Source organism: Brassica rapa, chromosome A02 (genome assembly GCF_000309985.2).
Source record: "Brassica rapa cultivar Chiifu-401-42 chromosome A02, CAAS_Brap_v3.01, whole genome shotgun sequence".
NCBI lineage: Eukaryota > Viridiplantae > Streptophyta > Magnoliopsida > Brassicales > Brassicaceae > Brassica > Brassica rapa.
This window is the reverse complement of record NC_024796.2, coordinates 5,670,420-5,688,355: the sequence shown is the minus strand read 5'-3', so window position 1 is coordinate 5,688,355 and position 17,936 is coordinate 5,670,420. Positions and strand designations below refer to the sequence as shown.

General features: G+C 37.0%; 5 protein-coding genes across 16 annotated transcripts; 4 read left to right on the top strand and 1 right to left on the bottom strand.

The window, feature by feature from the left end:
* The first annotated feature begins 154 nt into the window (after positions 1 to 154).
* On the top strand, positions 155 to 2,398 carry LOC103851654 (VAMP-like protein YKT61). Of its 3 annotated transcripts, none has more exons than XM_009128532.3 (6): positions 155 to 399; positions 484 to 581; positions 680 to 784; positions 897 to 962; positions 1,108 to 1,194; positions 1,344 to 2,398. In XM_009128532.3, exons 1-6 carry the CDS (start codon positions 207 to 209, stop codon positions 1,392 to 1,394), a joined length of 600 nt encoding a protein of 199 aa, XP_009126780.1. In that variant the 5' UTR covers positions 155 to 206; the 3' UTR covers positions 1,395 to 2,398. The 3 variants fall into 3 exon arrangements, with proteins under 3 accessions (XP_009126780.1, XP_033140261.1, XP_033140260.1); XM_033284370.1 differs by having other exon boundaries at positions 155 to 453; XM_033284369.1 differs by having other exon boundaries at positions 1,108 to 2,398.
* A 587-nt stretch (positions 2,399 to 2,985) lies between these two features.
* LOC103851653 (YTH domain-containing protein ECT1) lies at positions 2,986 to 6,122 on the top strand. 3 transcript variants are annotated; one of them, XM_009128530.3, is made up of 8 exons: positions 2,986 to 3,178; positions 3,320 to 3,369; positions 3,439 to 3,559; positions 3,636 to 3,721; positions 3,801 to 4,127; positions 4,405 to 4,902; positions 5,023 to 5,235; positions 5,631 to 6,122. In XM_009128530.3, exons 1-8 carry the CDS (start codon positions 3,130 to 3,132, stop codon positions 5,877 to 5,879), a joined length of 1,593 nt encoding a protein of 530 aa, XP_009126778.1. In that variant the 5' UTR covers positions 2,986 to 3,129; the 3' UTR covers positions 5,880 to 6,122. The 3 variants fall into 3 exon arrangements, with proteins under 3 accessions (XP_009126778.1, XP_009126779.1, XP_033140250.1); XM_009128531.3 differs by having other exon boundaries at positions 2,989 to 3,178; positions 3,442 to 3,559; positions 5,631 to 6,119; XM_033284359.1 differs by having other exon boundaries at positions 3,034 to 3,178; positions 3,320 to 3,363; positions 5,631 to 6,119.
* Positions 6,123 to 6,599: 477 nt separating this feature from the next.
* Positions 6,600 to 10,182, top strand: LOC103851652. 6 transcript variants are annotated; one of them, XM_009128526.3, is made up of 9 exons: positions 7,507 to 8,035; positions 8,135 to 8,185; positions 8,273 to 8,294; positions 8,356 to 8,467; positions 8,552 to 8,584; positions 8,956 to 9,081; positions 9,327 to 9,433; positions 9,528 to 9,599; positions 9,677 to 10,182. In XM_009128526.3, the coding sequence occupies exons 1-9, from the start codon at positions 7,991 to 7,993 to the stop codon at positions 10,030 to 10,032; spliced, it is 924 nt and encodes a 307-aa protein (XP_009126774.1). In that variant the 5' UTR covers positions 7,507 to 7,990; the 3' UTR covers positions 10,033 to 10,182. The 6 variants fall into 6 exon arrangements, with proteins under 6 accessions (XP_033140257.1, XP_033140256.1, XP_009126775.1 ...); XM_009128529.3 differs by having other exon boundaries at positions 7,623 to 8,040; XM_033284365.1 differs by having other exon boundaries at positions 6,611 to 8,035; positions 8,135 to 8,294.
* A 326-nt stretch (positions 10,183 to 10,508) lies between these two features.
* Positions 10,509 to 12,315, bottom strand: LOC103851651 (uric acid degradation bifunctional protein TTL). 3 transcript variants are annotated; one of them, XM_009128522.3, is made up of 4 exons: positions 11,966 to 12,315; positions 11,781 to 11,882; positions 11,213 to 11,351; positions 10,509 to 11,103 (listed from the first exon to the last, which is right to left on the bottom strand). In XM_009128522.3, the coding sequence occupies exons 1-4, from the start codon at positions 12,257 to 12,259 to the stop codon at positions 10,676 to 10,678; spliced, it is 963 nt and encodes a 320-aa protein (XP_009126770.1). In that variant the 5' UTR covers positions 12,260 to 12,315; the 3' UTR covers positions 10,509 to 10,675. The 3 variants fall into 3 exon arrangements, with proteins under 3 accessions (XP_009126770.1, XP_009126771.1, XP_009126772.1); XM_009128523.3 differs by having other exon boundaries at positions 10,509 to 11,100; XM_009128524.3 differs by having other exon boundaries at positions 10,509 to 11,061.
* Positions 12,316 to 12,542: 227 nt separating this feature from the next.
* Positions 12,543 to 16,518, top strand: LOC103851650 (histone-binding protein MSI1-like). Its single transcript, XM_009128521.3, has 6 exons — positions 12,543 to 14,453; positions 14,989 to 15,315; positions 15,395 to 15,547; positions 15,711 to 15,835; positions 15,928 to 16,023; positions 16,119 to 16,518. The coding sequence occupies exons 1-6, from the start codon at positions 14,133 to 14,135 to the stop codon at positions 16,345 to 16,347; spliced, it is 1,251 nt and encodes a 416-aa protein (XP_009126769.1). The 5' UTR covers positions 12,543 to 14,132; the 3' UTR covers positions 16,348 to 16,518.
* Positions 16,519 to 17,936: the final 1,418 nt, after the last annotated feature.

Here is a 17,936-nt window from a genome sequence, read left to right as displayed (position 1 = left end):
TCTCTCTCTCTCTCTCTCTCTCTCTCTCTCTCTCTCTCTCTCTCTCTCTTGATTAAAAGGTTGTGTGTTCATTCTAGTTTCTATATATGTTTGTGTTGTGACAAAATCTGTCTCTTGCCAACTATGACCTAGTTTATGTCTCACCATGATTCTCTAGCTCTTACCAATAGAACTTCATTGTTTTCAGTGATCCACCAGAGTTAATTATGAGTATCACGGCCTTGCTTGTTCTCAAGTGCACTCCCGATACTCCAAACCCAGTTATCCTCGCTCACGCATTCGACTTCTCTGGATTCAACTATTTCTACCACCCTAACATCTCAGAGTTCGTTCGCTTCTTCGGCAGTACTGTCGCTGGCAGAACCCTTCCTTCTCAGCGCCAATCTGTTAAACACAAAGGTTCTTGTTCTTATTATTTGCCTCTTGCAATCTCTGCCTTACTTTTTGAGTTTTGTAACTGAACTTGATGTGCTTGAGATATAGACGAAGTAGTGCATGCTTACAACAGAAACGGCCTCTGCGCCGTGGGATTCATGGACGACTGTTATCCTGTTCGAAGTGCTTTTTCTCTTCTCGATCAGGTACTGCGAAAATCCTACGTACATCTGGTTGATGCATGTAGCTTCTTGTTTGCTTAAGGAATGTATATGGTTTGTGTTGACATTGTTCTTTTTGGCAGGTTCTTGATGAGTACCAGAAGATATTTGGTGAGACATGGAGGTCAACAAAAGAAGTCTCTAACCAGAAGTGGCCATACTTAGTAGAAGCTTTAGAAAAATTTAAGGTACTCCTGCCACTATTTGAGCCTTTGTAGTTTCTATAAAACTTGTTAGAAACTTTAGGATGTGAGGTTCTTCAATTATTCTTACTTATTATGGAATAAATATCCTATTCAGGACCCGGCGGAAGCTGATAAGCTGTTGAAAATACAGATTGAGCTGGATGAGACCAGTATTATCATTGTAAGTGCAGTATAGACCATTCCATAAACACTTTGTCTGCTTTGCGTTTTTTTTTTCAGTGAACCATACGTACATATATGGTCCCTTTGTTTCCAAGATTTCTTAATAACATTTCAGTGAGTAGAGCTTTGGATTTGTGTAACAGCATAAAACCATTGATGGTCTCCTAGCCCGAGGTGAAAAGCTGGACAATTTAGTGGAGAAGAGTTCAGATTTAAACAAGGCATCAAAGGTAACATTCCACCCTAATATACTTGCTAGTGTTTCTTTAGAAGAGTCCGAGGTTTTGGAGATAGTTTTTTCTTTTTGCTAACAGTTGGAGATAGTTTTTGACATGAGAAAATTGGTTTTATGGTTTTTTTTTTTTGGATGATGAAACAGATGTTTTACAAGCGAGCGAGGAAAACAAACTCATGTTGTACAATTCTCTGAAGCTGCAATGCAACTCTTGCATCTCCCTCTGCTATATAGAATTAGGGAAATGTGCATTTACATAATAACTTATACGACAAGGAAGAAGCTGTTCCTTGTCGGTTATGAGAATTTCATAAGACAAGGATAACGTGTTATGGAAGTTATGAACAATTTATGATTTACTGTTCTCAGTGTTAATTTAGTTTATGTTTTTTTTTGTTATGTGGCTAATCTCTATGAATGCATATGTATAATGGAATATTCAGACATACACAGCACATAAAGAGACACTAATTATATAGAAGAATAAATCTGAAGCACATTATTAAATTGGTGGTTTAATGGAAGTAAAGAGAGTACTACCTCCTTTCATAATTGTCACCCCATACTTAAAAACTGCTCGTCCCTTCAAATCAACCAACGTGCCATTGTTGTGAATGCGACGTTTTGACTTTTAACTTTGTGTCAGAGGAGGTACGAGTTGTGAGCAAAGCCGATAACGACGCTAGTAGTTCGTATTTGCAGTTAATTTTTCTTTTTTGGGGGTGGGGTGGGGGGAGGCGCATTGAATCATGTAATGCGGGTTAGGAAACGGAACCAATACAAACCAGCCCCAACCAAACATAAGTATATTTCTAAATCATTTGGTTGATGATCTTGAACAAATAGACTAATGTGTTTATTTAATTAACTTAATCCAAACTAGAGGTGTCAAAATGAACTACCTCGCTCAACTCAGCTCAGCTCATAGTGAGTTCGGCTTTTTCATGAGGTAGCTCAGTTCAGCTCATTTATTATATGAATTTCAATATGTAAACTCGAACTCAGATCATCTAGATCATGAGTTAAATGAGTTAAATCATGATCTAAATAAAAATAATAATTATAAAATAAAATAGTGATATAATAACTTCTATAATATTGTTCAAAAATTAAATATTAAAAAATCCAAAACATAAATATTAAATACTAAATAAAAACCAACACATGACAAAAAAAAACAATACCTAATATTAATTAAACTAAAGCAAAACTAATGATCCAAATCCCTATTCTTCGTGAGAGTCTTGAGTCAATTCATCTTCAATGTCTTATATTTATGTTTTACATTTTGATTTTAGAAGATAAATATAATTAATATAGATATTATCTTTTAAGAAGATTTGGTTTGACATTTTAATTTTAGAAGATAAATATGATAAATACAGAAATTATCCAAATATAATATATAAAATATATTATATATTATTGTAAGTAAAAAATGAACAAGCTCATGAATCAGTTCATATTCATTAAAAATCGTTCATATAACTCGTGATCTAATTAAATTTGATCATTAAACTCATTTATTAAATGAACTTAAAATATAGAGATTGTGCTCATAAAAAAACGAGTTGAGCTGTGCCAGATCATGAGCTATAGATCATTTTGACATCCCTAATCCAAACCCATGTTTTTTTAGTGTTAATTTCCCTATACATAAATCAAACTAAAAACCAATCGAAAATGAACCAAACTCAACATAAAACTAACCGAACCTAAACCAAAGCGAATTATCTCCAGCCGGTTCAGTTCAAAACCGAGCTAATCAAACCGAGCCCAAACCAAAATATCCACTGGGAAAAGAATCCATAAATTTGGTAATAAATAAAAGGGACCCACAGCAGTGCGAAAGAAAGTCTTTTAAAATTCTCAGAAACCTTCCGATCTCGCTCCCTCTCTTCTCTCTCACAGATCTCTCTTGTTCCTCCGCATGGATCCCGCTTCTTCCAGAACTCAGCCCACCCAAATCGTCTCTCCTGGTAACACTCTCCTCTCCGTTTCCTTTTCCTCTAATTCTCATCTCAATCAACAAAATCCCCAATTCCAAACCCTAGAGCATTTTTACAGAGCCGTTGATTGCTCCAAAATGTTCGTTAACGAGATGTGTTGACTTTTCGCAGGTGAAAGACCCGTCATGGCGGATAATGTCGGCGGCGACCACCACCACCAGGTACTCTCCTTTTTCGATTTTGATTTCCGTAAAGCCAAATCTCATCTTAGGTTCAATCCATTTCGCCAGCAGGTTTCTCCCGGAGATGAAAGGATCGTTTCTTCTTCTTCCTCCTCCTCCGTTGCTCCTCCTGATCCCTACTCTTATTACAACCTCTATCATCCTTACGATTGGGATGTTGCACATTCCGGTAAATAAGCTTTCTTCTCTCTTCATATGTGTAATGGAAACCCCTTTTTGACTGTGAGTGTTGACTTGCATTGTAGGTTATGCTCAAGGATTCAATAGTTGGGATGGGTATCCACAGTATGCTGCTGCTACTACTACCCCTGAAGGCATGCATGTCCCACAGGTTAGGAACTACTTATCCCTATTATACTGTTATCTATCTATTGCGCTTGCTACTTACTTCCTTTTTGGTTGTTTCTCAGGTTGTCTACGATGGGAATTCATCTTTTATGTACCACCAACCTGGTTTTGCTTTCAACCCTTACCAATCTATGATGATGGAGGGCCAAGTGCCATTCTCCCCTGCGTATTACCCGCAGTATGGTGCACCTTCACCTATGCATTTTGCTCAGGCAGAGATTGGTGGTGAGAATTCCCGTTATGACCCAACGTCTGCTTACATGGTTCCTTTTGCGGGATATGGTGGAGGGAATTTATCTGGTAATCAAGGGGGTAACGCTTTAGCATCACATATACCTTATCCTCAGACGATGGGTATACTTGGGCCTTACGACCATAATGCTTCTCAGGTTAAAACTCTTTTCTTTTTGCCTCTTGTGTTATTGATGTGCAAATCTTTTGTTTGAGTTGGTTTGCCTCTGTATCAACTAGCGCTTTTTGTGAGTTCACACACAAACACAATCTAGAAGAACCAATGATTTTTTTTCATATATAATTAAGTGGTCATACTCTGTTTTGGCGTTGAATCTTTAGTTTCTTTCTTCCATTTAGTGGTTTCGGAGAATGAAAGTCTCCGTAAATTAGTTCTATGGCCTTCTAACTTTTCTTTTGGCACTTTTCTATCAGCTACCGGTGCATGGGAGTGGGGTTGCTTCAAGTTCTTCTGTGGGAGGATATTATCATGTAGGATCTTACCAGACTCCAAATGCTGTTGGGTCATATTATGGAGCTGATAATTCTGGCAGGTCAGCCCCTGACATAGGTAAACGGCGAGAGTACAGTTCTGTACCTACCACCAATGATCTGTATGGTAATCGAGGCCCAAGAGCATCCAGCAGGGTAGAGAGCAAGAACAGCTCCAGATTTTCCTCTTCTGCTGGTAATTCAGCAAATGGTTCAAGTACAGCTGGACCCAATCCCAGTTTGTACAACAATCCAGAATTTGTGACGGATTACAAGAATGCCAAATTCTTTATCGTCAAGTCGTTTAGTGAAGACAATGTTCACAGAAGCATCAAGTATAATGTATGGGCCAGCACGCCGCATGGCAACAAAAAACTTGATACTGCTTATAGAGATGCTGAGAAGATGGGTGGAAAATGTCCAATCTTTCTGTTCTTTTCGGTATGGCTCTTTCTCTCGATGTAACAGTGCAATTGATAAGTTTCTTTTTAGAGCAATGATAAGACAACTCTTTGTTGCGTCAAGGATACATAGAGCTTAACCAGACTTTGAATGTTACAGGTAAATGCAAGTGGACAATTCTGTGGGGTGTCGGAAATGGTCGGACCTGTAGATTTTGAAAAGGACGCTGGTTACTGGCAGCAAGACAGGTGGAGTGGGCAGTTCCCAGTGAAGTGGCATATTTTGAAAGATGTACCGAATAACCGGTTTTCTCATATTCTTTTACAAAACAATGACAACAAGCCGGTAACGCACAGCCGAGACTCTCAGGAGGTGGGTACTTATGTCGTAACCTTGCATGTGTTGCTTTATGATCATTCATTTACCTACTGTGTGCCATTTATGATCTGCGTATGTTTGCAATTGCAATATTTTGTCTCGATAAGTCGTGTGTACTTTTGGGTATGATTGTGTTTCAATACTCTCTTGGTAACTAGACTGATTGGCATGTAAGGTTTGGTAGAAGAAACCTTTCACTTGTTATTAATATAGGTATCTAGAATGGGACATTACGCAAAACATTAACATAAAGGAATAGGGTTATAGTGATAGGAAGAAGGATTTTGAGTGGGGTTAACACATGAACTGGGCATATTGCATTGCATTTGTACTAACAGAAACTTAAAGTTTGTGGTGAAGTTAACTAATTGATTGATGAACTGTAACAGGTTAAGCTGCGTCAGGGGATTGAGATGCTGAGAATATTCAAAGAATACGAGGCACACACCTCCATCCTGGATGATTACAGCTACTATGATGAGAGAGAGAGGCAAAAGGTGGGAGAGGATGGTGGGAGGAAAGAAGAGGGGGAAGAAGAGACCTCTTCTTCTGTGGAACAGTTATCAGAGCGTCTTCAAGCAGTCACAGTAGAAGATGGAAAGGAAGGGGAAAAGGAAGACTTGAAAGAGAAGACTTGATATAACTGATTGATGCAGTAATAGTAAGTAGAAGCATTCTTTTTGGTAAACAAGTTGGAAGGGGTTCTCTGTTTCTTTTCTTTTCTTTTTTTTTTGGGTGGGGGTGTATACTGAAATGTCAAAAAAATCTCAAATCCAATTCCTTGTAACTTTTGTAGCATTATGCTTTTTTTTCTATCATTGAACAGATCAGGTGTCTAGACTTCTGAATCCTGGCAGGTAACAAACCAATTCAAAGGACGACGTAACGTAGTGTAACAAACTGATTGTATCATGTCATTTTCGGGTCAAATCCTGATATACTTTGAGGTGGTAACAGGCCCGGCTTAAATACAAAGTGGGCCTTGTGCTGAGTTTAAAAAGCTGAGTTGTCAAGCCCTCAAAAAAACTTGTAACATTATTGTGTTGATTATTGTAACTTCCACAACTAATACCCTAATATTTATTTTACTTTTTGAAACCGAACCGGACATTGACTTGGCATTGTAATTTGGTCAATGGTTGGACTGGTTCAACCGAGTTTTAACCGGACATTGACTTGGCATTGTAATTTGGTCAATGGTTGGACTGGTCCAACCGAGTTTTAAATTTTAATTAAATTTTATATTAAGTAACTATATATGTATGCGTATAGCTAAAAAATTATTTTATATCATTGTTATAAACTAAAAATAATATACAATAAAATGAAATTTTTTTTAAAAAATATAAAAAAATAATATATTTAGATAGATATTTAGAAAACATTATGTTTTTTTATGAAATCTTTTTAAAATTCGCAATTTTAAAAAACATTTACTTTAATTTGAGAAAATCGGGTTTTAATATCGAACCGGATCACTGGTTTTAACGAGTTTCACCAGTTTTTATCGGGTTTACCGATTTAATTCAAATCTAATTTTTAGTATAATCTAGAACTAGTGACCGAGTCACGGTCCGACCGGCCTGTCCGGTTTTCAAAACATAGCAAAACAGGATCCTGCTTTCTTAAAGAAAAATGAAAAAAGGAAGACCTAATGCAAATGCACTGTGAACTGGCTCTAAGCCGACACTCTGGTATTGGTCAGAAGAATTTAACTAAGTTTGTAAGAATCTATTTCAAAACATAAGTAATAGATTCTGAAAATTTCACAAGATTCGATGAGGATTTTAATGCATCTATCTAATTTTTATATTTTAGATCTAAAATGAATGTAAATAAATTTAATAAAATTAATTCTCTTAAATTTCATTAACCCTTTTTAATAAGAGTTGAACCTAGAACCGAGTATGAGCTAACGCTAATGTAGAGGAGGGTTCTTTCTACGAGATATTTTGAAAGTTTTTATGAACTTTAATCATTCTACATAAAGAAAAAATCTAATAAAATTTGACATCTCTATATCATATAAATAAAGTTATTCACGGAATCACTATAACTCACTTCGTTGAGTTTATGACCATAAAACTAGACAGTTACATCTACTTGTTAAATTATGCATTTCTAAACAGGAGATCCTACTTCTGAAAAAAAAGTCTAACAAAAAACTTGACTAATACATTCAAATTTTTTTTTTGAGAACTAATTTTCTCATTATGTAAGGAATTACTATACCTAAATACACTAAAAAAAGTATTATCATGACTCAATTCTGAATAAATTTGTTCTTGCAAAATAGATTACAACAAATAATATTCTTTCAAATCTCAGCTTTAAAGCATATAATTTGTTCTTTACATTTTATAGTAAAATATACATTAAATTATTTTCAAATATAATTATCACAGAATTCACCAAAAATAAATAACATATATACTGATAGAATTATAAAATCAAATAACACATGAATTTTTTTTTAAAATAAAACAAAAAGATGTACAAATATGTAATCTAATAACAGAGGGATTGTCAAGAACTGATGAATTAGAAAATTGAATAGCACTGAAAACTTAAATTTCTTTCATTCCAAATAATCACAGTTTATAGATACTTTATCAATTTTTGAATTAAGGCTTAAAGCAAATTAAAAAAAAAAAAAAAAGAGGAATTGTTAGTGGAGTATATAAGAAAAATATTTCTGTCTTTTTCCTTTGCACACGAAACGACGAGCCAAGCCAATTCTTCTTCTCCAATGGCGTCCTCTTCTCTTGTTCGAATCGCCGTTGTGGGAGACGTCGTACTGTGACTTCCTCTCTTTATCTCTCTCTCTGTATCACCTTCCTTCTTGTCGTGTGGATTTACTTATCTTCTTTTCTTCTTCTTCTTATGTTAAAAGCATGGCTTCTGGAATCTAGGTGAAGATCAGAAAGCTCTTCAGCTCCTACAGGTTATTATCTCAATTCCTTCATCTTCACAAAAGCCTTTCCTTCTTTACTCACACAATCCCCTGTGGCTGCTCAATCTGATTTTGCAGCCGCAATTGGTGCTCTTCACAGGTACCAAGAATTGATTTTTAATTCAAAGTTATCTACTTTCTCTTTAATATCCAACTGTCAGGTGATTTTGGTGAGGAGGATGTGCCACTTGTGCAGAGCGTTGCTGCTCTTCCTTTCCCTAAAGCTGTTATTTTGGGCAACCATGATGCTTGGCACACCAAAAAATTCTCAACGTGTGTCTTACTCTTAACCCACCTTCTTCTTGAATTGTGTTAGTCTTGTTCTTTGATTATTAACCGTGCGTTTTCTATTTTCGGGAAACAAAACGGTGTCCAAATGCAGCTTGATGTGTGAGTTTTTTTACCACTGTGTCATTGTGCTTTTCCTTTTTACTCTCATGCCTTTGAGTCACCTGCGGAATCTGCTTGCTTGCTCCTCCAGTTTCTTGGGATAATACATACACTGCGGCTCCTCTTTTCTTTGTTATTGTTTAGCAGGTTTGGTATTTAATGAGAGCATCCTGTCCAAACGCAAAGTCGATGTTATGCTTTCTCGTGATAACTGTCTAGTAGTTCGAATATGTTTAACTCATTGGTTTAATATATGGTGGAGACAGTACTCGTTGTGAGACCCATCGCTAGTTATAGATAAATGGTTTATTTATAGGATTTTCTTTAAAAGAGCTTATCGTTTTTCTGTTTCCCGCTGCAACCAACAACAGCCTTGGTGATGAGCACGTAGGATATCAACGCATGGACTTCCCCTCACTTAAGCTCAGTGTTGTTGGTGGTCGCCCCTTTTCACATGGCGGAAATAAACTGCATCGTGATAAACTGCTTTTAAAGAGGTTAGCATTTATCTTCCATTGCGAAAATGCATCTTCATGTATGTTTTCTATATACATTATTTATTTGTCCAAACACTTTTTTTTTTCTTGGAATCAAATCTTTGCATTTACATGTCTCGGTAATGGTGAAGAAACGATTCATAGTTTATATAGAAAGAACTGCAGTTTCGTTGGATTTTGTGTTTGTGGTGGTGATAACTGTGAAGGTATAGTCTTATCTCTTTGACACTTTGATCTCTTTCTAGGTATGGAGTTCGGGATATGAATGCTAGTGCTGGGAGTATTTGTCGAGCTGCACTTGGAACACCGGAAGATCATGTGGTTGTAATTCTTGCGCACAACGGTCCAACAGGTGCATCAACCTTTGAAGCTTTCTGAGTAGTCTAGTCTTTAGCCGGTCAGATTGAACATATAAGGATTAACTAGTCTTTTTTTATGTCTTGCAGGTCTTGGTTCTCAGGCAGAGGATATATGTGGAAGAGACTGGTTTGACGAAGGCGGTGACCATGGTGATCCAGGTAGTGTAAGCTGCCACCTTTTTCGATTCTTCAGACTCCCTACCGTAGAGTGCTGATTATAGTTGGTTTGGTGACAGATCTGGAGCAGGCATTACGCCAGTTGAAGGAGACAACGGAACTGTCTGTTCCTTTAGTTGTGTTTGGACACATGCATAAGGAGCTTGAAGGTGGGAAAGGAAACCGAAAAATGGTTGTGGAAGATAGTGACAACAAGGTTCTTTATGTGAACGGTGCAATAGTCCCGAGGGTTATAGAGATAAATGAAACACCGGTTGGAGCCGCGGAGCCCGAGAGTGGTGGCACAGTAAGAGCTTTTACGTTGGTGGAGATTTTAGATGGAAAGATCAAGAAAGTAGTAGAAAGTTGGGTACAAGTAACCGGAAGTGTGGCTAAGATTGTGGAGGACATGACATTGTTTGAGGATGTAACTTGATTTATCAAAGGGAACTTGTGTTGTTGGATCAACAATTATGCGACCTTCAATTCATTAATGATCAGTTTATATTTAACTACTATGTAAATACTCGTGATATTTGAGGTTTTATGTCTATGTAGAATCGGTTCTATAAGTTGTTTTCTTCCATTTAAGTAACCAATGAAAACAGCAAAGGAATGTTTAAGAAACTAATAGATCCGTCTCTTAAATTTTAAGAACCCTCCATTAAATATGCTCTAAGGAAGAAAAAAAATTGGCGCATTTAGTAGTCAAGAGCCAAAGGCTGACGTATCTTGAAGGAGCTGCTGTTCCACTCAATGTTTTGCTTCCTCGCTGGTTGGATACTTAAATTAGTTCATTGATCATTATCTTGTTTGTAATGAGTAATGGAAACAAACCATTTCAAGCCGATTATATTGGCACAGGGTCAGTTTGAATTCTTTGCAGACATGTTTGAGAGAAAGGGGATGGTGAGGTCAAAAAAAGAAGAGAATGCAAGTGCTTGGAGGTGCAAATGCTGCATTAGTTCATGATTCTACAAGTTCACAAACCCATATAAATACACAAATACAGATTTTTATTATAGTAAATTATTGATAACAGTACCACCAAATGTATTGAAGACTGTGCAGCAGCAGCTCTAGCTCCCACGGTATGTGGTGAAAGAAAATGGTGAAAGTAACAGGGGGACGTGGAAATGCTCCCATTTCTGAGACTCTGTGACCTCAAATGCAATTGAAACATATGGGAAGAAGCCTCCTGGGCAATACTTTCCAGTGTTGAAGCTTATTCTATACGTCCCTGGCTTCAAAGCCTCGACCAAATCCATCAGTGGCCCGCTACGCCCATCTTTATCAGTAGCTGAAGTTCCCACCATGGACCAGTCCCCACGAGCTCCATGACCAAAGGAAGGACTCGTAGTACCATTCCACACCTCCAAGTGCACTTCAACACCTGCGGCTGGAGCACCACGTGAGACGTCTAAGACGTGAGTGGTGATGGGTGGCCTACTTCTCTTGGGAGCTTCTGCAACATTCAAATGCCCTCCTAAGATTCTCAGACGATCTTCTAAAGCAAGCAAGAAAGTAGACTAAGATCACAGATAACACGAGTATATATCAAACAGACTCCAACTAGATCCAAGCCTTACACATAACATTGACAAGGAAACAAATACCTTGAGGTTTTGTGGACTCAGTTTGTGAAACAGCTTTAGCCTTCTCGGAGAAGAGCTTTGCCATCCGGAGCTCAGTTATTTTCATTTGCTCCTTAGCAGCAATCTCGAGCTCCACTATCGGTCTGTTTGCATATCTTCCCTGTAAAAAGAAGCGATTTAGAGAACATGGAACTCTGTAGAGTGCATTTCAGAATTAAAAGAAGAAGAAGACAGACAATACACAACTACACAAGTAGAGACCAAAGATACCAAAACTTGCAATATAAGTGGCGGTAAAGTTACATAGCCAAGAGATCTTGAAGATCACTGTATTTTATACACTAAAATTCTTCTCCTTTACATTGAGCTACGAGATCTCTTGACTAGTTAGCAGATTCATCAATCATCTTTTAAAGATGATCTCAGATATTTGTTTGATCTTCTTCACATAAATGTTAACATCAAGTCTCAAACAACCACATCATAATGTAAACAACTAGTGTCAAACAACCATAACAGCTCCACGAATCTGAATGTCTAAACATCCTTAATTATTTAGTCTACTAATTAAAAAAAAAATGAAGCTGACCTTTAACTCGGCGAGCATCTCGGCGTGAGTCCTGCCGGAGGCGCAAATAATGAAGATAAAGCCAAATCTTTCTCTGTAGAGTGCATTCCACTCTGTAAGCTCCTAAGAAAACAAAGAAAGTTCATCATCAGAAAGAAGTAAACTTTTAAGATATGTTGAGATCTGATCCGATCCAATCCGATCACCTCCAAGGCAGAAGCAGAGGTTGTGGCGAAGGCCCTGGACTGCTCCGTCACGCTCCGGCGAGCGAAATCGGAGTTGCTAGAAGGAGAAGGAGACTTGCCAATCAGAGGATGAGCAGCGAAGGCTTCAAGCCAAGCCGCGACGTTGACTTGGTTGAACCAGATGTCTCTTGCGGACTCGATCGCTGCATCTAAAGAGTTAAAGGGAGAAGCTTTCACCATCAGCTTCGCGAAATCAGAGCTTCCGCAGCAAACCTTCCAGTCCTCTTCCCTGATCTCCATCGTCGTCATCGCCATTTTTTTTTTCTTTCACTGATCGTTATGTCGGGTAATGAAATTGAGAACTGCTAAACTGGGCCTAGTTCTGTAATAAAAGTCTAATAATAAAAAAAAAAAATAATAATAATAATAATAAAAGTCTAATAAGCGGGCTTTAGTTCTGTTGGCTAATGTAATGTAAGGTGTTAAGAGGTTAATTCCAATTTTAACAATTTTCGTGGCGTTTTTTCCTATATAAACTTTGATATTGTTCTGATTTCACCATAAATAACATTTATTTTAAATAAATTATTTGAACTATTAAATTAAACCTAAAACCAACTTTTACCAAAATAATATTGGCAAACCATCAATATATATATATATTTGAGTACTCAATAACACTATAAAAAAATTAATACCAAAAATACGCTACTAACTATAAAAACTATGAAATATAAAAAAAAGTAATACATAAAAACATCTAATATATATAACTTTTTATTATTATTTGTATATACGATAAATTTTTGGTAAGGAATCAAAAAAATAATGATACACAAAATTAAAAAAATTACATGGCCTAGGTTCACATATGGCTATTTTACTTGACGAATACATGAAAAATCTAATGTATTACTTATTTTGGTATCATATTATATTTTAAAATATTTGAGTTTTTGTTTTCTTGAATTTCTTGTATATTTGGGATTTGAGTATGTTTATCATTTAATAAATTTATTTTTTGGTTATTTGAAAATATTTTTTTGGGTATTTATAGATTTCATGGAGTTTTGAGTATATATTTGAATTTTAATTATTTTTGGTTTTTTTATTTTAAATTTCTTTGTATATTTTTTGACTTTCTGGTAAAATATAGAAAAATACATATGGCACTTGACTATAACATTTGACTCATCAAATATTAAACATCTGGCCTCTGAAACTCAACACTCAATATGGTTGACCAACATCTTTTTGGTCAAAACTGATTTTGGATTAAATTTGATAGTTGGAATAATTATTTGAAATGAATATTAGTATGGGATGAAATTGGCACAATAATAAATTTCATGTAAAAAAATCACGGAAAAAATTGTTGAGGTAGGAATTAATCATTCTCTCTAGATTTATGTGAAAAATTCAAAATTGTATGAACTGAAAACCTGAACCCATAAGAAGTACTAAAATATCTGAAGGTATTTAGTAGGATAGTATAAAATGCATTCAAACCCAAACTGTATAAATCTAATAATCGAGAATATATAACATCTGAAAATCTAAATCAATATCTAAAATATGGATCGTCTACATAACAAAGTCGTCTACAGAATTCTATATTTATTTTGATGTTATATATAAAAATGCCTAAACAAAAACTAAAATTATTTGATTTTTAAATAAGTTTAGATTAGAAATGTATATCTGATCCAAAGCATTCCTAGTTAAACTGACTCCTCTAACATGTTACTTTTCACTCCTCCAATATATATAAAATATAGAAATAGTCTCAAATATTTTCAAAACATATTTTTGTTTCCAAACTGGCAAACAAGGATCAAAATGATCAAATTAGAAATGAATATATAGTTGTCATTCATCCTACTAATAAAGTATATTTTGGTCAACCTGATCTTCTAAATCTATTTAGAGGGAAAGAATTTAAAATGAACTCTCTAAGAGATTTGTTACCCTCTAAAATGAAACATGACCGGGAGACACGTACGTGCATGAATGTCTTTTTACTGGGCCTTTTAATAAAACCGGCCCATTATATCACTCCTTAGTCCTCTCCTATTACTTCATCTTCTTCCCGTTGTCAATTTACTATTTATACAGAGGACTAGAGATCTCTTCGTTTAGGTTTTTTGTCTTCTGCTTGTGGCGGGAAAAAAACAAAGCATCGGCGGAAATGGCGAGAGACGACGAGGAGACGCAAGAAGAGATCAAGGAGCGACTGATCAACGAAGAGTACAAGACCTGGAAGAGGAACACTCCTTTCCTCTACGATCTCGTCATCAGCCACCTCCTTGAGTGGCCTTCCCTTACTGTCGAGTGGCTCCCCGACCGCGAGGAGCCTTCCGGGAAAAACTACTCCGTTCAGAAGATGATTCTCGGCACCCACACCCACGTGAACGAGGCTAATTACCTCATGCTGGCTCAGGTTCAGCTTCCCCTTGCCGACGCCGAGTACAACGATGAGAGGGCCAAGTTTGGTTCCGCCACCGGCAAGGTACAATTTTTATTTTTCTCATGTCCAAAAATTTAGGGTTTCAGTGAATTGAGTGAACATAACGTTTGAATTTAGGGTTTCAGTGAATTGAATGAGCAAAAGGTTTGAATTTAAGGTTTCAGTTAATTGAATGAACAAAAGTTTTGAGTTTATGAAATTGAATGAACTTTTTTTTTTTTTGTCAACGTAATATATTAAAATTTAAAAGTTAAGTGGTTACAACCGGAGCTATGCTCGACCGTAAGACGATAAAACCGGAGTTAATCTCAACGGTCAGATGAACAACAAAGAGTACACTAAAACATAAGATAGAAATGTTGGTGGGAGAGACTAGCTCAATGTGAATAAATCCTTGGATGATCTTCACTTGTATCCCTGAAATGAAGCTCCAACAAGCTTGCCATAGTCGTAAACGACGTTTGTGCTTGCAACCCTGATCTGAGGCTCAGAGGGTTTACGTGAGTTGCATGAAAAAAAAAATAGAATTTAGGGTTTCATTGAGTTGAATCATGAAAAAGTTGACTACTTTGCGCAGGTGCAAGTTATTAAGAAAATAAATCACGAAGGGGAGATGAACCGAGCTCGCTACATGCCTCAGAACCCTTTCATGATTGCTACCAAGACGGTTCGTGGGGAGGTGTATGTGTTTGATTACAGCAAGCACCCTTCTAAGCCAGCGCTTGATGGTGCTTGCAACCCTGATCTGAGGCTCAGAGGTCACAGCTCTGAAGGGTATGGCCTGTCTTGGAGTACGCTCAAGCAGGGTCATTTGCTCAGCGGCGCTAATGACGCTCAGATCTGCTTGTGGGATATTAACGCCTCTCCTAAGAACAAGACTCTTGACGCTCACCAGATCTTTAAGGTACGCTTTGGTTCGTGTCTCCCTCTTGACTATTGCTTTGCATAATGTGATTGATATGTTTCCTTGTTGATTATTTAAGGCTCATGAAGGCGCTGTGGAAGATGTTGCATGGCATCTGAGGCATGAATACCTGTTTGGATCCGTTGGAGAGGATCAGTATTTTTTTATATGGGATCTGCGTTCTCCGTCTGCCAGTAAACCAGTACAGTCTGTGGCTGCTCACTCCAGGGAGGTGCGTTTTGTTTTTATAGACAGATTAAACTCTGAGCCTAAGGCTATAGTCTGCTTGGTCCATCTTAGTGATCTCTTTCTTACGTAAACACAAAATGAACCATAGAATCATATTGCCTCGTTTTGTGTTTGCTGATTCTTGCGTTGTTTGAAATGCCTCTCAGGTTAACTGCTTAGCCTTCAATCCACTTAATGAGTGGATTGTGGCAACAGGGTCAACTGATAAGACTGTTAAAGTATTCGATCTACGGAGGCTAAGCAGTGCTCTTCACTCACTTGATGGCCATATGTGAGAACATTTTACTTTTTGAGACATATTATATGTTACTAAGAAGCATTTTAGCGCACCATTGCTAACCTAATATTTGTTTAAATCTCCAGAGAGGAGGTTTTCCAAGTTGGTTGGAGCCCGAAGAACGAGTCTATCGTAGCCTCAAGTTGCCTCGGTAGAAGAATTATGGTTTGGGATATTAACAAGTTTGTGCACTAGACTTTGTTGTTTGGTTACTGAATGTTCTTGTTTACTCATGGAGAAACAATATTTGATGTGTGTGAGGGTGTCTTTATGACAGGATTGATGAGGAGCAGACAGCAGAGGCTGCGGAGGACGGCCCACCAGAGCTGCTGTTTACACATGGTGGTCACACCGCCAGAATTTCAGATTTCTCATGGAACCCTTGTGACGATTGGGTAATTTCCAGTGTATGTGAGGACAACATACTCCAAATATGGCAAATGGCTGAGACCATATATCATGGTGAGGATGATGCTCCAGGGGAAGAACCATTAAGAGGTTCCTAGCTTTATGGTTAGGTTCCTGTCTTGTTTTATACATCTCTTCTTTTGATCTGCTCCCGTATTTATTGTAATACATCTCTTTCTTTGATCTGCTCCCGTATTTAGTGTAAGTTATGTAAAATTAGACATGAGATTCCTTGTGACATGTTGGTTAAAAGAGTTGTTTGTTGTGAACTTGCGATATCATTAAGAACTGGCAACCAAAACGAAAACGCTCAAGTTAGTTCCTAGATTTGGCGGGATAAGAAAGATATTACAAGTTTGGATTGAAGTCTCCAACATCAGCCTCAACAGAGGTAGGCCTAAACAGAGGGATGCTTGTCACAATGGTCTTATTATTAAAGGCTTCAACGCCACTGGATAATTATAACTAGCCATGAAAAAATCTGAATTACTAGCAGAAAAAATATTCAAAACTTTAATAAATATAGTAATGAATAACTTTACTGATTATGTTTTTTTTGCATGAATGTAAAATTATTGTTCAATCAAACTGCACTACGTTTAATGCTTCTGTTTTCTTTAACTATAAAGAATCAAAGAATTATAGACTAAATGATCTTTGTCACTTTTCTTGTGCTGCAAACCAAGCCATCAAACCCCCTTCAAGATGCTTGTGCCCTTTTCCTTTGACTGAGAGTAGTTTCAGCCTAATGGTTTTGTCAATGAACTTAATCAAATACGCCACATCACGTGGTTGTTCACCATGCCTACGCGAATTTCTCTCCCTCCATATTGTGTGCACTGTTAGGCCTCTCTCACAACTCTGGTGTTTTTAAGATTGTACTACTTGATCTCGTGCAGCTGCAAGAGAGGTTTGGATCCAAAATTGAGGTTAGCCTTCCCGTGGATATTTTGGCATATTTGGAAACATGAAATCATCTCCAAAGCTTTTGAAGAAGCATCAGTTTGGCTGACTTTAGATTCTCATGAGGCCATCAAACCAACATGTTCGAATGTGAATGTTCTTAAGCTAGATGGACTTCCAACTTAAAATCAATGGTATAAGAGCCCGATCCAAATAGTCTAACCCGATCCACATCGATATGGTTGGTCCATCAATTTTTGTCCGAACATTCCGAGATTAAAAAAGCTATCATCTCGAAGGAGCGTATTAGACACAAAGTCACATCGGTAGTTGAAAGAATCCTAAGCAATATATAAGATAGATGTGCACTTCTCTTATCACCAATTATTTTAAGTTGAAACTATTTAGCTTAACAAATATTGCTCCTCCCAAGATATGGAGAGAGAGCCTCTAGTGGGCTTTGTGAAATGCAATGTTGGTTTCTCGTGGTCTTCTATCTCGTAGTCCTTTTTGTGAACCAATAAATTCCAAATCTGCAATTTGGCAACTTCCATGGACTAGTCATGTTGTAAAATTATACTTGATGTATCTATCGTCTTCCGGATTATTTATTTCACTATTTATTTCAGATGCAAAACCTTATGTTGATTTTAAAGGGTGATGATCCTTTTTGGATTATAAGTGATGTTGATGCTTATGGGTTTTCCGCTAATATTAAGGGATTCATGGCATGAGGGCATATCAGAACATATGAAATTTCCACCATTGTTGCATCAATTTGGAA

What these genes read in the sequence shown, in the direction of transcription:
- LOC103851650 (XM_009128521.3), top strand. Translation starts at nt 14,133, where the DNA reads ATGGCGAGAGACGACGAGGAGACGCAAGAAGAGATCAAGGAGCGACTG. An exon ending in CACTCACTTGATGGCCATAT is followed by an intron (nt 15,836 to 15,927) that starts GTGAGAACATTT and finishes TTAAATCTCCAG; the next exon opens with AGAGGAGGTTTTCCAAGTTG. An exon ending in ATGGTTTGGGATATTAACAA is followed by an intron (nt 16,024 to 16,118) that starts GTTTGTGCACTA and finishes TCTTTATGACAG; the next exon opens with GATTGATGAGGAGCAGACAG.
- LOC103851652 (XM_033284365.1), top strand. Translation starts at nt 7,991, where the DNA reads ATGGCGTCCTCTTCTCTTGTTCGAATCGCCGTTGTGGGAGACGTC. An exon ending in GCAATTGGTGCTCTTCACAG is followed by an intron (nt 8,295 to 8,355) that starts GTACCAAGAATT and finishes TCCAACTGTCAG; the next exon opens with GTGATTTTGGTGAGGAGGAT. An exon ending in GATAAACTGCTTTTAAAGAG is followed by an intron (nt 9,082 to 9,326) that starts GTTAGCATTTAT and finishes ATCTCTTTCTAG; the next exon opens with GTATGGAGTTCGGGATATGA.
- LOC103851654 (XM_033284370.1), top strand. Translation starts at nt 207, where the DNA reads ATGAGTATCACGGCCTTGCTTGTTCTCAAGTGCACTCCCGATACTCCA. An exon ending in AAGCTTTAGAAAAATTTAAG is followed by an intron (nt 785 to 896) that starts GTACTCCTGCCA and finishes TATCCTATTCAG; the next exon opens with GACCCGGCGGAAGCTGATAA. An exon ending in ATGAGACCAGTATTATCATT is followed by an intron (nt 963 to 1,107) that starts GTAAGTGCAGTA and finishes TTTGTGTAACAG; the next exon opens with CATAAAACCATTGATGGTCT.
- LOC103851651 (XM_009128522.3), bottom strand. Translation starts at nt 12,259, where the DNA reads ATGGCGATGACGACGATGGAGATCAGGGAAGAGGACTGGAAGGTTTGC. An exon ending in CCTCTGCTTCTGCCTTGGAG is followed by an intron (nt 11,883 to 11,965) that starts GTGATCGGATTG and finishes TTGTTTTCTTAG; the next exon opens with GAGCTTACAGAGTGGAATGC. An exon ending in TGAGTCCACAAAACCTCAAG is followed by an intron (nt 11,104 to 11,212) that starts GTATTTGTTTCC and finishes TGCTTGCTTTAG; the next exon opens with AAGATCGTCTGAGAATCTTA.
- LOC103851653 (XM_009128530.3), top strand. Translation starts at nt 3,130, where the DNA reads ATGGATCCCGCTTCTTCCAGAACTCAGCCCACCCAAATCGTCTCTCCT. An exon ending in ACGACCATAATGCTTCTCAG is followed by an intron (nt 4,128 to 4,404) that starts GTTAAAACTCTT and finishes CTTTTCTATCAG; the next exon opens with CTACCGGTGCATGGGAGTGG. An exon ending in CAATCTTTCTGTTCTTTTCG is followed by an intron (nt 4,903 to 5,022) that starts GTATGGCTCTTT and finishes TGAATGTTACAG; the next exon opens with GTAAATGCAAGTGGACAATT.